Below are 14,159 nucleotides of genomic sequence, written 5' to 3' on the forward strand. Positions count from 1 at the left end.
TTGATTATAGAATACAAAGAATATGTAAAGTGATACAACAGGAGCAATGTACACACTTTGTGGAGGCACATGGAAGAAGATCATATAGTGTACCTACAACTAGTAGTTATCATTATAGAAAACTAATCTATACAGTGATGGGGGCAAATACTTATTCGTCTGTTTATTTCTTTGTGCATCATTATTTGATCTCCTGGTCTCTCTTACAAAATTGTTATCTGGGCATCACATTGATGCAGCAGCAACTATTTGACCTCAAAAGGCACACCAGTGCCAGTGATGGCACAGCTGATGATTGAGACACCCCCCAAAAAGGTCACTCATCTCTTATCTCTCTTACATGGCTGGAATTCACCCGTGTCCATGTCAACCTTTATTTAGCTGCTCAGTCATAATATGACAGTGCATGAGATGGCTAGAAAACATATACCAGTGGTTGGATAATGATTTGGGTTCTGTAGTCCATGAAGAAAGCACTGCATGTGCTTCTTCTTCACGGCACACAGCTCACATGGAAACACCTTCCATTATGGCCATATCCTTTCACTGCTACTATGACACCAAAATTTATTTTTGATCGAAGTTGGATGGATTCAACAGAAAATAAGATAAAATGGACTAACGTCCATGTGCCTGGCACCAATTCCCATGCTTCTTTCTTCCCACAGCAGCTCTTGTCCTCTCTCTCTCTACCTTGCTCTTACCAGATCTTGACCTCTTGAGATGCATTTGAGTTTGTGTGCTTGCGTTGTTTCTGTACTCGAGAATGAGCTCCTGCTGCTGAAGCAGGCCATAGATTTGAGGAAATCTTGGGGTTCTCTGACCTTGACTTGATGATGACTTGCTTCCGTCTGTAGAATCTCAGAAAAGAGACGAGCTTGTGCAAGCTCGATGTTCCTTTTACGTGGGGAGTTGGTGGTGAAGGAATGGGACAGTGGATGCGCTGTTGATCGCATCGGTTTCTGAGAGAATGAGGCCTGTAGAGAGCAAGGGGACCTGTACATTTGATTCGGCGCAGGAGGATAATCCCGGCAGCAACGCTTGCAATGGCGATGTCGGACACAAAGCTCGTCACTATCGTAAAGCGTTGAGCTCGCGCAGCAAGCCGGCGCCTTCGAAGTGGGATGACGCGCAGAAGTGGCTGGTTGGGCTGTCGGGCCGCGGAGCTCACCAGCACGCCGTGAGCAAGCCGAGGAACTCGAACGCCGACGATAGAAGGCTGCTCGCTTCACTGTCCCAGCGAGGACGGGATTCTTGTAGCAGCGCTGATGGAGTCTTGGAGGGCGGCGTCGTTCTTGCGATTACTGCGTGCGATGAAGGGGAAACGAAGAAGATGGATTACAACGAAGCAATGTGGAGGACGAATAAGCCGGTGCAGGATTCGTCCATGGTGGTAAGATCCGTTTGCTTGAGAGACGCAGGGACGGAGATGACTCCAATTGCAAGCAAAGAACCATCGAGGACGGGCACGCCACTTGGTGCGTCGACTCCGGTGTTGAAGAGCCCGGTATGTTCTCGATCATCCACCCCTGTGAGATGCCGTCAAGGTGCTCAACAAAATGACAGCTACAAAGAAGGGATGAGGAGTCTCGAGAGAAGCGAGGCCGTGCCTTTCGGCGCGGCCGGCGGGAGCAATTGGCCTTCGAGAGAAGAATCTGGGACTGACGGGGCCAGGTCATATGAGATCAGTGGCTCGGCGCAAGATCGGAACCCGAGTTCGCTGGAATCCCGAGCCACGGCATGGGATGAGGCAGAGCGTGCGAAGTACTTGGCAAGGTAATGAATTCTCTCTGGTTTACTCATGTTCTCTCTTATTTAGTTTCTTTCCTTGCATTTATAAGAACTTGTTATTTTGCCAGCATTACCTGCTTCGGAGTGTGTTTGATGCATTCTACATTTCAGTATCTCTTGTGAAGTCATAATTTGTCGTAAAAGTTGCTCAATATTGTGACAAATTCTTATGGTGAAGAATGAGAACAGGGTATTCAGTGGTTCCTTTCTCTAAGAAAAGGTTACTTTGTAGCTCATTCCCTTAACAGTGTACTAGGTAAGCTCATCTAGGGATACTTGTGGATCGTAACTTTGTCAGTCGAAACCTAAAACTTAATCATGTGGTAGCATAAATGATCTGAAGTCCCTAATGATTATCCAATAAATAAGCATAATGCAAAAAGAGACTTTCCTTTTGCAATCTCCAAACTGGCGTGGACTGATCCAGGGTGAATGGATAATAATCCGACCTAAAAGCTTAAACCAATATATTATGAACCAACACTGATACATGTAGCCTTCGGCTTTGGAATAATCCAACTCTTTCAATATCGAACATTGAACAAAATAATTGTTCCTGTAAATCAAAGTGTAGCAGGAAGAGTGAGCGGTTGAAGGCATTGAATTGTGCTGTCTGGACTATATAATTCACATGTATATGTTGACCAGACAACATTAGAATGCTTAGCTTCAGCCCAAGAGCTATGAGGACCGCAGTGCATGTTCATTGTAGTTCACAATTTGTGTGAATCTCCACTGAAGTTACAAGATGTATTCCATTGGCAAATGCATGTATGCAGGATATTAATTTCATGTTCTTTTGGGAATATATTTTGAACAACATGCCCAATTATCTCCTTATAAATTTTGAGTCTTTGCTGCTTAGTTCTAAAATAAGCTTTTGTTCATTGCTGTATCAGAAGAATTCAATTTCTTTGACTCCAGCAATATTAGCATTTACTTATTTGTACTTTCTCAAGTGTTTGCATTATGCATCTTCAGATACAAGCGTGAAGAGGTGAAGATACAAGCATGGGAAAATCATGAAAAAAGAAAAGCTGAATTGGAAATGAGGAGGATGGAGGTACAGAACCAATACATGTTATTTCTCTTTCTTTTCTCTCTCTACATAAGCATTTGTTTCAAAACATCTTTGGTTAGAGCTAATTTTGCTTTAAATTCTCATAATAGGAGACATGATACATATGTCTTGCCATCCTCTTGTCAAGATGGTTCTTGGACAGTATTAAATGTTTCAATCGAAGACATGCTTGGCATGACACCCTTCTGTCTGACTTTTTTTGTTCGATACAAGTTAATTCTGGACAACTTTCCTGACTCACAGGTTAAGGCAGAGAGAATCAAATCACGAGCCCAAGAAAAATACGCAAACAAGTCAGCTGCAGCCGGAAGGATCGCAGAGGAGAAGCGTGCCAGTGCAGCGGCCAAGCTGAATGATCGTGCCGCAAGAACTTCCGATAGAACAGACTACATCAGGAGGACAGGGCACCTGCCATCCTCTTTTTTCTCCTTCAAGTTGCCTTCTCTTTGTAGTTGAGGGCCATTGCTGCAATCTGTGAGCTGATGTTTTTAAGTGTTGCTGCCTTTGTTCTGCTCTTGCACTACTGTGTCAGCCGATGTTCATCGGGGTTGTATTTGCTCAAGGGAAATGCATTTTATGTGCTCCCATCTTCATTTGACTTTTCTTCAAATCGGAATAATTTATAGAATAATCTTAGCACAAGTAGCTGCAGCAGCTGCTGCTGCTTCTCAACTAACAACTATATTTCTTGTTGAAATTGCTATTTCTTATAATTTGTACCTTTTTCTGAGATGATAAACTGCAAAAAATGAATATGTTTGTCAATTTGATGTTATGAGTTTGGCAGAGACAATTGATGTAGCCGTGCTTAGCCAACTAGACAATCATGTTCCAGATCTCAGTAATACAGATCGATCTACGATGAAAATAACATGAGGCTATAATTTGATCAGCAATGTTTTCTCATTCAACTCCATGTTCTGTGACAATCATGTATCTCCCAAAAATGACTGTGACCTTTCTAGATTTTTTTTTTTCTAGAGTTCAACTACATCACTAGCTTCAATTTTGCCATTATTTTTTTGAACTTCAATTAAAACTTTGTTTAAACTCATCTGACATAATTATCAATGCAAAATCTGTCTGATAAATCCATAGTGACTGATAGGTCAAAGTTAAGACAAGTTCGACAAGTTGTAAATAAAGATCTTTTGATATATACTTAATAAGCCAAATAATTTTTTTATTAACATTTATACCAAATTATCAAGTTTATATTCTATCATGCTATGCGTTCGATTTTCTATAAGATTTATAGATGAAATTTGACTAAAATAAATGAACCTAAGAATTCAGTAAACACAAATTAAAGTCTACAGATCCAATCCAAGATTATTATTTTAGATAAAAATTATTGGATAAAATTTTTAGTTCTCAATTTTTCGGATATACGTTAGACCAATATTTTATATATAAAAAAATACACGACGCTTTAAATCCTTTAAAAAAATCGATCTTATATATCGTAATTTTTCAATAATTTAGGTATATATTTAAAAAATATAAACAATTACTTCACACATAGTGCCAGTCCGAAAACTAAACTCTACCCGTTGTTTCTACCTGAATGGACATTGGACAAAGGATGGCCCCCACGACAGGCGGCCAAGCCCATAGACGGCTACTAACAAGCCACCGACAAACGCGTTGCTACGTTTCCTTGACAGCTGTGCAACACATCGAGTTAGGTCAGAGACCGACTTGAAACCCGAGTTAGCTCGCATCTGAAGGATGTGGCGGAACACATCGAATGGGACCCTTGGCTCGTCCCCCCACTGGACGTCTGCCACGTGTTTACGGGACGTTGACCAGCGTGGGGCGATGAGTCCGATCTAAACCGGTTCCAGCGGAGTAACAGAATCCTCTATTGTCCCCATCTATACACTCGCTCAAGCCGAGCAAGCAACCAATAAGTTCCCATTTCATTGGCACTCTGTATCACACTGGCCTCTCTCAACTTGAAATGACCCAACCCTTCGATCCCTCCTCTCGCCTCACCCCGTCATCGATCTCCGTTCTCTTCTAGGGCTGCTCCCGTGGGGATCGGGATGGCGAGATCCAACGCGTCGGGGAAGTACTTCCTGGTCCTGGCCTGCATCGCGCTTCTTGGAGTCGCCCTCGTTGCGGATTTCCTCTGGGCTTCCTCCAATTCCGCTTACTCTTCTCCGGTTTGGTCTACCAGATTCGATCTTTCTCTCGAAAGATCTGCCACCGTCGACGATCCGAAAGCCAAGACGGTGAGTGTGTGGTTCCGATCTCGTTCTTTCGTTTTCCATTTTGATCCTGCGCTTCGATTCTTTTGTTTCTAGGTTATCGGGTTAGGCTCTTGGATATCATGAATGATTCGTCTTGGAAAATCTTTTTAGTGATTATCTAGCTTCGTTAATTGATTTCAATTGTGATAGAAATGCTTAGGCAAGCTCATGACTTCTCACACTTAAATAGGTAAAAGAGAACGAGAATAGGATAACGTTGACAACAGTTGAGAATGCTGACTACTTTGCTTACATACTCGTATTCAAGTTTAAAGATTGAAGTATGAGGTTGTTGTTAAGTCATAGGATTCTAGCAAGTAAGTTGCATTTAATGGTGAAAACAAATATAGGAAGTTGTGACAAATCTGGTAATTATATGGTCAGTTAGTACTAGCCTCTTGCTAAATAGTGATTAAGACAATGCTTACTCAGGCTTTGGATACGATTTCTGTTTGAAGTAATATTCATTCTGATGTGGAAACTTTTGTTCATGATTTGTTTCTTTCTGTGTGACTTATGAATTATTCTTGGGTGAAAGGAGAAACTTTAATATTGAATAAGGTAGAGTGCTAAGTTGATTGTGTGTTTTAGAATATAGATCCCCTACTATGATAACAAAGTTCATCCTAATGCATCCCTAAACCGTGCTAATACTAATTAGATAGTTGATCATCTTTTTCATGATGTCTACAAAAGCCATATTGGATCCTACATTCTCAAGTTTGCTATAGGACTATACGTATGGAATGATATCTGTATTCTATAGGTATATGCGTGTTCTGTAGTTGCCAGAAGAAATGGGAAAAGATCATATTCTTGTGCTGTGCATATTGATGCGATAGTCTTGTGCTAGCTAGACCGTCCCTCCAAGAATTAGATATAGAAGGATAAGATTTCGAAATAAATATTTGATCTTGTAGTTCAGCTTTGTTTGTTGAACTTACTAATATGTAAATAAAAAAAGCATGGGAGCTTATAGTTGAAGCATTGATATAAGATGGTGAATGATGAAATGAGCAGAAAAGAGGCAAAAGAGAAAATAATCTTGTATGCACCATTTACACGGCCTCTTTTTCTATATCATAGATGCCTGTCAACTTTTCTAATTATTCTTCCATTCATAAAGTTTTTAAGTTTTAATTTTTACATACTTCAATTTATTTTATATATGTGGAACTTCCATAAAAATATCTGAAGTTATTTTGCGAAGCAATCTTAGTACCTTGAAAGCTTATTGCTATGAGCTTTGATCGTTATCAAACTGATGATATGCAAGATAGATATTGGGAGAGGGTCGGTTATGAACAATACAATTGGTCTATCTTATTTAATAAGCCAAAGAAATAATTTAAAATTTCAAAAAAGATAACATGTATGAATCATAGAAATGTCAACTAATTAGAAAAACTAATAAAAAGTTGGAGAACATGAGGATATTATATATTAAAAGATTCTTTGAGCTTCATTTGACACAAGGTATTTAAGTTTAAAAGATCACTGAATTGAAAACTAATAAAAGAATCTCATTAAAAAGTTTAAAAAATATTAAATGGCTATAACAAAGATAGTATTTCTAAAAATAATAAAGAATAATTTATGAAAATTTTGAGATGCTTAATTTATTAAACAATCATATTATACTAGAAGTTGGACATGGTTTTGTAAATGATCTATTAAAATTTCATCTGAAATATTGTTTCTGTGGCATGCGATGCAGTTCTTAAGAGACTATTAAATCTGAGAATCATGACTGCATAATGTATTAATCGTTTATACTACCCGTGAAATCTTCCTTATTTCTTTTCGTCTTATAGCTTTCGAAGTTCTTCATCTTTTTCTCCAGCATAAGCTTCATCCTTATGTTTTTTGTTTTCATATGTTTTTATGAACATTCCTTATGCAGGTTAAGAAGGACAAGGGTGCACAAACACTAATTTCAAAAGAACTGAATGCAACTTTTGCTGATTTACCAGCACCACAGTTACAATGGGAAGAGATGGCAGAGGCACCTGTGCCACGTTTAGACGGGGCTGCTATACAAATTAAGAATCTTTTATATGTCTTTGCTGGATACGGTACAATCAACTATGTGAGAATCTTTTTATGGCCTATAATTTGCTACAGTCCATATCTGCTTATTCTATTTGTAATACACTTCTATATCCCCAATTGTTTTGACTCCAAAATATATACATTTAGCTCGAGCATTTTGTACCTTGCGCTCGTTGATCTTCCAATGTTCAAAAGTTGTTTTCTGAAGCCAGCTGGTTTAAGTTACAACGTATTAGTTTCATTTCACCCATCCAAATTTGATCACATTTGCTGGCTTTAAAACGATTGACTAGTTTTAAGGAGTTTCCATATATATATATATATATATATATATATATATATATATATATATATATATATATATATATATATATATATATATATATATATATATATAGCACACATGGACACACACATACAAATACACCCATTCAGTTGGCATAGTTAATAAGTAGCCATTGTACTAATGATTGTTACTTTCTCACTTGGTTCCTATGATCATTTATGTTACTGGTAGTTAGAAAATTTTCTTTGATATGCTTGATGAAGCTTGCTGAACTATTTTGAAAATTATCAACCCTGATTACCTTGTGATTGATTTCTTGGTTTTTTTTGTTAATTGATTCTACTGCTTGTTAACACCTGCGACAACAAGAATCCATAATTTTAACCTTTTGGGGTCGGCTAATTTTCATTAACACCTGATTAATTAAAAGATAAGTGTTGCTTGTCTTAATTGCAACAATCCATAATTTCAAAAAGAAGTACTAGTCGAATGATTTCAGGTAGTGCAGCTGTTAAATATTGGGAAGTATTTTATTCTCTCTCTCTCGTAAATGTAAATATTATTTTTGCTACATGGTTAAGCAAGCTTTTACACTTGCAATTTCTTGTAGGTTCATTCCCATGTTGATATCTACAATTTTACTGACAATACATGGGGAGGAAGATTTGACATGCCACAAGAAATGGCACATTCTCATTTAGGAATGGTAACAGATGGAAGATACATTTATGTAGTGACTGGACAATATGGTCCTCAATGTAGAGGCCCTACGGCTCGCAATTTTGTGCTGGACACTGAGAAGAAAGAGTGGCATGATTTGCCTCCCTTGCCTGTACCTAGGTGAGTTCATCGAAGTTAGTATCTCAACAAGGTCATATTTATATTCCGTAGCATGATACTGTCACATGCAAGGGTTTAAATCAGACTTATGGAGCTTTATCTAAGTCTCCACAAATTTCTTTTTTATTATGTGTCTCAATTCTTAAACTTTCTGATCCTCTTTGTGTAAGAGTCTTGTGAATGTTAGTCAGTTCAAAATGTTCTCTAGCCATTTTACTGCTTTCTGCAAAATTTGGATCAAAATGTTCCAATCCTTGAAAAGCATTAATGGTGCATTTGTAGGTATGCCCCAGCCACCCAGCTTTGGAGAGGCAGACTTCATGTCATGGGTGGCAGCAAGGAAGACCGCCATGAACCTGGATTAGAACATTGGAGTCTTGCAGTGAAAGATGGAAAAGCCTTGGAGAAAGAATGGCGAAGTGAAATTCCTATACCACGTGGTGGTCCCCACAGGTCTTTGGGCCATTTACCTTAAGTTAGTGTTCTTTTGTCAAACTTTATCAATAACTTTGCCTGTGAGTAATATATACCCGATCTTTTATGCTTGATATATTCATTGGGATTGAAATGTGATTCTGCTTCTAATTAGTGTCAAATGTCAATACTTCTAATTTGTTTAATGTAATCTGAAGATACATATAATTCTTTATGATTTGTTTTCACTTTATATTTCTAATTACGAATTATATTCTGTTTCTGCAGAAGGGGGGGTTGTTATCTTATCTGTTGCTTCCCATCTCTTAATTTCTTAGAATTTAATTTGTCATTATAGGATTAAATTTATTTATCGAACATGCTCTTTCTGTTAGTAGTTTCTTTCTAGATAAGTGTTGCTCGTCATATTTTTTATGCCAGTAGGCACCTTGAACATTTGTTTTTCCTAAGGTTGGTATCCTTTGAAATATTTCCATGTATTTGATCATCGGAGTCATGTGGTTAATGTTGCTTCATCTAGTAGGGTTTGACATACAGTGCGTCTTGCCATACTGTGTAATCATTGTCAGAGTAGGGAGAAGAACCAAGTGTTCTGGTTCTTTCTTACCCTACTAAATGTATGGAAAAGAATTTTATAGAGGAGGATCAATGGTTGAAACAGAATGAAACAAAGCATTGTCAAACAGTTCAGTCACACTAATATTTATTTAGGCATTCTTTTATATCCTGCAATGTCATGCCAAGAGGAAGTATATAACGTGGGTATTTACCACTATGCTCATATATGAAGTTATGAACTAAGGCGCATGCCAAGCACTAGCACTTCATGGTGCATCATGTAATACATACATTTACATGCTACTAATGAAGTGGCATGAATGCTGCACTGGACTTGCCAATCCTTGTAAAATATGTTTTTACATTTTTTTATGCAGATAGTGATCGCTTTAAGGTTATTGTAAAATGAGTTCTAGATCTTTTAGTTTGGTTCCAGATTGAAGTTTATTTTTTCTAAAATAAGGCTATTTAAGTTTCTAAACATATTGTATAGCAGTTGAAGAGCTTGGTAAAGTTATCACATTTTTTTAAAGCTCTTTTGTCTGCTTATCAAGTACACTGGAGAAGGGGAAAAAGTATTCTAACTTAGTTTGACACTATAGTCAACACAAACAGTTAATTTGGACTCAGATGATATTCAGAACATTTGAATAAATTCCAACAGTTTGGTTCATTATCAAAAGGCCTATATGGCATGTCATAATTGATCAGCCATATTTGCATTATCTGTGTATAGATCCATTCACTGAGCTACATACCGGAATGGCATGATCATCAAAACATGATTAATAAAAGGCCCTCAATCATGGCCAACAGAGTGAAATTGCAGTCTGGAAGCCAGATTTCCAATGATTTTGACCGGGTAACACTTGAATGGAAAGACTCAAATGGGATATTAGTTCCACTTTGCCTCTAGAGAAACATGTATATATGCAGTTTTACATGTAGCTTTCCTGGGTAGAGATAGCATATCTGTATGTTCAGTTTTAGCTCACATGAAACAGAATTATGTAAATGTTTCTTTGAAGAAAAGAAGCACAGTGCCCTTTTTTTAAGTGCAAGCAAGGCATTCAGTGTCATAGGAGTTAGTCTATCTCTAAAAGTAGTTTAGTTTCTATTTTAGTTCCCTGGCGGTTGTCAAGATCTTAGCTTTCTCTTATTTCTTTTGCCTTTGGACTTGGTAATGTGATGCTGATTGAACAAAGTGTGTGCAACCATGTTATTTACATGCCCCAAATGGTAGGCAATCCATATGGTTTATTAAATTCTTCTCATTTATCAATTATTTCTTCAGCAACATTATCATACTTTTCAACAATTAGGGTGGACATTATGTATATATCTTGCATCATCAACCATCATCATAATAAGATATACTGTATAGTCATGTTACTTATAGATGGAGCTTGAGTTAATCAAGAAAACTATGGGAACAATTGACTAGCACAATTTTTCATTCAATCAATATCACATTAAGTTGCAAATCTCATGGCATAATCCTTAGTCGAAACATCTTTTATCATCAGGGCTTGTGTAGTCGCTAATGATCAGCTGATTGTTATTGGTGGTCAAGAAGGTGATTTTATGGCCAAACCTGGATCACCAATTTTCAAATGTGTCAGACGGAGTGAGGTAAGCCATCATTCATTATATTAGGGTATCTTGAAATAATTTTCATCATGTGTCTTACAGTACTCTTCTTTATTCAATTTCATAATCTGAAACAATTTTCATCATTTGCTAGGCAGTCCTGTAAAATCGTCTTAACGTTGTCCTTAATTTATCCATGGTGTGTGATATGACATTTCTGATGTTTCTTGCCCTGGAGGGTTATAATAAAAAAGATACGATTCCAGGTATAATAAACTTTATATGACCACATTATAGGAATCATAAATTCATAAACTAATTTGCATAAAATCCTTGCTCGTCTGTTTATTGGTTGGAAACTTGAACTATTTAGCTTGCTTTTTTGGTAGAATATATCCAATATTGTATTAGTTTATCTTGTAAGTTGGTGACTCTGTTGGACTAGTGTTGGAATGAATAATATGAACCAGTAGTCCTATTCAAGACTTCCGGTTGCATTCAAGTCCGCATGGACTTTGCTTACCTAAATAACAAGTTTATGTGATTGTTTTTTGAAAGATTCAGTGGGTTTTAAAATCTCCTTGCCTATTTAGAACACTAAATATATCTTTGTCACTTCCAACATACAGTACTAGCACTTGTGTTTTAATCAGTTTTTGGACATTATTCTTATCTTAAATTTTTCTCATATATACTGGTCTTGATACTGAATGCTGATGACTATGTGCTCCATTGGAAGGAGCTTCTTCCCTTTCTCATGCCAAGAGGGCTACCCCAAAGGGCAAAGCTAGCTTCTTGGTTTGCATTGCTTTTATTGTAGGACTCTAGAACATCACTCTGGTTTGGCACTTGTGTCGAGCCTCTTCTGATAGACGATTTCAGATTTTAGTCCATATTATTTGATAAATTTTAAACTATTAAATCTTTGGAGCTGAGAGAGATGACCGTAGTTCTAGATTTTTCAAACTCTCAAGGCATGAATACTTCCCAGTTATTCTCAGCTATTGACATCATCTCCCGCAGAAGACTAGGCTGTCGACTCATTTTGGTAAAAGCCGTTGGAAGCTTTATTTCATTAGTGCATGGCTTGCTGGTGATGTTGAATGGGTTGGATAAATTTGCTAGATTGGAATTTGTACAGCCAATCCATAAAAGTGTGCTATTAAATTTGTCGCTTTCAACGTATATAAAAAGTGTTTCTGTCATCAAGATGAGAATGTTGATGTGGATGTATGAAATTATTAGGAAGGATAAGAAAAAAAATATTTCCATTCATCAGTAGTCAGTAGCCTTGATTATGATAAAATAAGAAAGAATCATCTAAGATGATACAGAAATATGCTTCGGAGTCCTATGAAGGTTGTAGTTAAAAAGGGTGAGATTAATAAATATTAGTGATTTATGGAAAGATAGAGGGACCTAAAAAGGTTCTAGTAGAAACTATAAAGCTCAATGACGGTAAAAGATTTATATAGCCAGGAAATACTTGAAATAGTATATACCTTGTTGTTTATCTACTTTGTCACTTCCCGATATCTTAGTTTTAGATAGCCTATCTACTTGGATAATGCATGCTTTGTGAGATTAAATTAAGTAAAATTGATGCTTCGACATTATTGTGTGATCTGGGTAAGTTCCTATCGTATGCTTGTGAAGTCAAAATTGATCTGGTTCTTGTTTGTCAGCACTATCTTTAGAACATCTGGTATATATTATATATAGAGGTTAAATTTTATGCCTTCAAAAAATTCATTTAATTCCTTTTTTGAAATCCATTGATCAAGCTGAATCCGATGATTCCCGGCAGATGGTAATTTTATTTTATTAGAAAACAAACTCAAAAAAATCTTCTTGTATGACTGACACCCAGAAATGAGGGAATATATACCTTGGATTTGGGAATCAAAGCCAGTATAAGATCTATATTTGTTTCCTGTCTTCTTATATGCCCCTGCAAAATGATTTGCACAATCTCATTTGATTTCTGTGTTAAGAATTTTTATTGTGAAGATTGCACAGAAAATAGTTCATAATAGTTTGATCAGATTCTTTGTGTTACCCTTGTAAAATATAGCAATCAAATAAGCAGATATTTAATTGAACTTGTATGGTTCATAGTTTCAGATACTTGATGGAAACGGTTGCGGTGCTTCTAATCAACTTTTCTTAATAAGTGAATACGAGTGCTTTCTTTTTACTTCTTAACTCACTATGTTCCTTACCTAGGTGGTCTACAGCGATGTTTACATGCTTGATGATGAGATGAAATGGAAGCAACTTCCACCCATGCCTAAACCAGATTCTCACATAGAATTTGCATGGGTTAATGTTAACAATTCAATCATTATTGCTGGCGGCACGACGGAGAAACATCCTATAACCAAAAAGATGGTGCTGGTTGGTGAAATATTTCGATTCAATTTGGATACACTGGTAGGCAACTTTCTCTCCGCTGATATAATCCCTTGTTTCAGTACCTCTTACATATCCGTTATCGATTATTCTGTTCAGACTCGATGATTCTACTGTCAGTTTTCCAACTTGGTATGAAATGCATGCGATCATCAAGGCTAAGTTTCCATTAAAATATGCAGGAATGGTCAGTGATCGGAAGGATGCCCTTCCGCATCAAGACTACCTTGGTTGGATACTGGAACGGCTGGCTTTATTTCACGTCCGGCCAGCGTGACAAGGGTCCCAATGATCCCGCTCCCAAGAAGGTTGTAGGATCCATGAGGAGAACTAAATTACACCTATAACTCCTAGCGAAATCTGAGCTTTTTTAAATGAAATTTTCCAGACGATTATTTGATGAGTGTAGCATGCATCAAACAGCATTTATTAATTTTTGGGTTTTCATGTTTGTTCTTGTTGTAGATTAGGCTCATCATTTTTCGTTCTTTTTTAATTTCTTTATGAGGGTGTCATTAAAATTCTTGCATTAGCAAACTTATATGATCAATTTCAAAAGCGATTTTGTGGTTACGTAATTCATAGAACTGCTGTTTTCCAAATATTCTGGAGGAGTTCGATTTTTCTCAGTATCACATAAAGCCTCAATTTGCACGCCTTCTTAACATGGCCTTTATGTGACTACCATACCGTGCGTGATGGAACAAACTCAGGTAAATTTTCTTCTTTTATCTAATTGACGAAGCTGGTTGCAGATGTACTATTATTGTATCTCTCACGATTGGCCGGTCTCAGCTTGCAGGATGGCGGCGGTAGGATAAGAAAAGAGGCCAGCGTATCCTGGGAAGATACAATGAAT

General features: G+C 37.1%; 2 protein-coding genes across 2 annotated transcripts; both read left to right on the plus strand.

Moving 5' to 3' along the window:
* Window positions 1-557: 557 nt before the first annotated feature.
* Window positions 558-3,514, plus strand: LOC135676978 (uncharacterized). Its single transcript, XM_065188749.1, has 3 exons — window positions 558-1,776; window positions 2,773-2,854; window positions 3,116-3,514. The coding sequence occupies exons 1-3, from the start codon at window positions 971-973 to the stop codon at window positions 3,326-3,328; spliced, it is 1,101 nt and encodes a 366-aa protein (XP_065044821.1). The 5' UTR covers window positions 558-970; the 3' UTR covers window positions 3,329-3,514.
* A 1,273-nt stretch (window positions 3,515-4,787) lies between these two features.
* Window positions 4,788-13,873, plus strand: LOC103989317 (kelch repeat-containing protein At3g27220). The gene is made up of 7 exons (XM_009408126.3): window positions 4,788-5,109; window positions 7,031-7,216; window positions 8,076-8,305; window positions 8,588-8,758; window positions 10,825-10,930; window positions 13,115-13,321; window positions 13,483-13,873. Exons 1-7 carry the CDS (start codon window positions 4,921-4,923, stop codon window positions 13,645-13,647), a joined length of 1,254 nt encoding a protein of 417 aa, XP_009406401.2. The 5' UTR covers window positions 4,788-4,920; the 3' UTR covers window positions 13,648-13,873.
* The last annotated feature ends 286 nt before the right edge of the window (window positions 13,874-14,159 follow it).

The sequence above is a fragment of the Musa acuminata genome, chromosome BXJ1-6 (assembly GCF_036884655.1).
Source record: "Musa acuminata AAA Group cultivar baxijiao chromosome BXJ1-6, Cavendish_Baxijiao_AAA, whole genome shotgun sequence".
NCBI lineage: Eukaryota > Viridiplantae > Streptophyta > Magnoliopsida > Zingiberales > Musaceae > Musa > Musa acuminata.

Coding starts and splice junctions, on each gene's coding strand:
- LOC135676978 (XM_065188749.1), top strand. CDS start 971: ATGAGGCCTGTAGAGAGCAAGGGGACCTGTACATTTGATTCGGCGCAG. Junction 1,777..2,772: donor CGTGCGAAGTACTTGGCAAG/GTAATGAATTCT, acceptor ATGCATCTTCAG/ATACAAGCGTGAAGAGGTGA. Junction 2,855..3,115: donor TGGAAATGAGGAGGATGGAG/GTACAGAACCAA, acceptor CCTGACTCACAG/GTTAAGGCAGAGAGAATCAA.
- LOC103989317 (XM_009408126.3), top strand. CDS start 4,921: ATGGCGAGATCCAACGCGTCGGGGAAGTACTTCCTGGTCCTGGCCTGC. Junction 7,217..8,075: donor GATACGGTACAATCAACTAT/GTGAGAATCTTT, acceptor AATTTCTTGTAG/GTTCATTCCCATGTTGATAT. Junction 8,306..8,587: donor CCTCCCTTGCCTGTACCTAG/GTGAGTTCATCG, acceptor GTGCATTTGTAG/GTATGCCCCAGCCACCCAGC.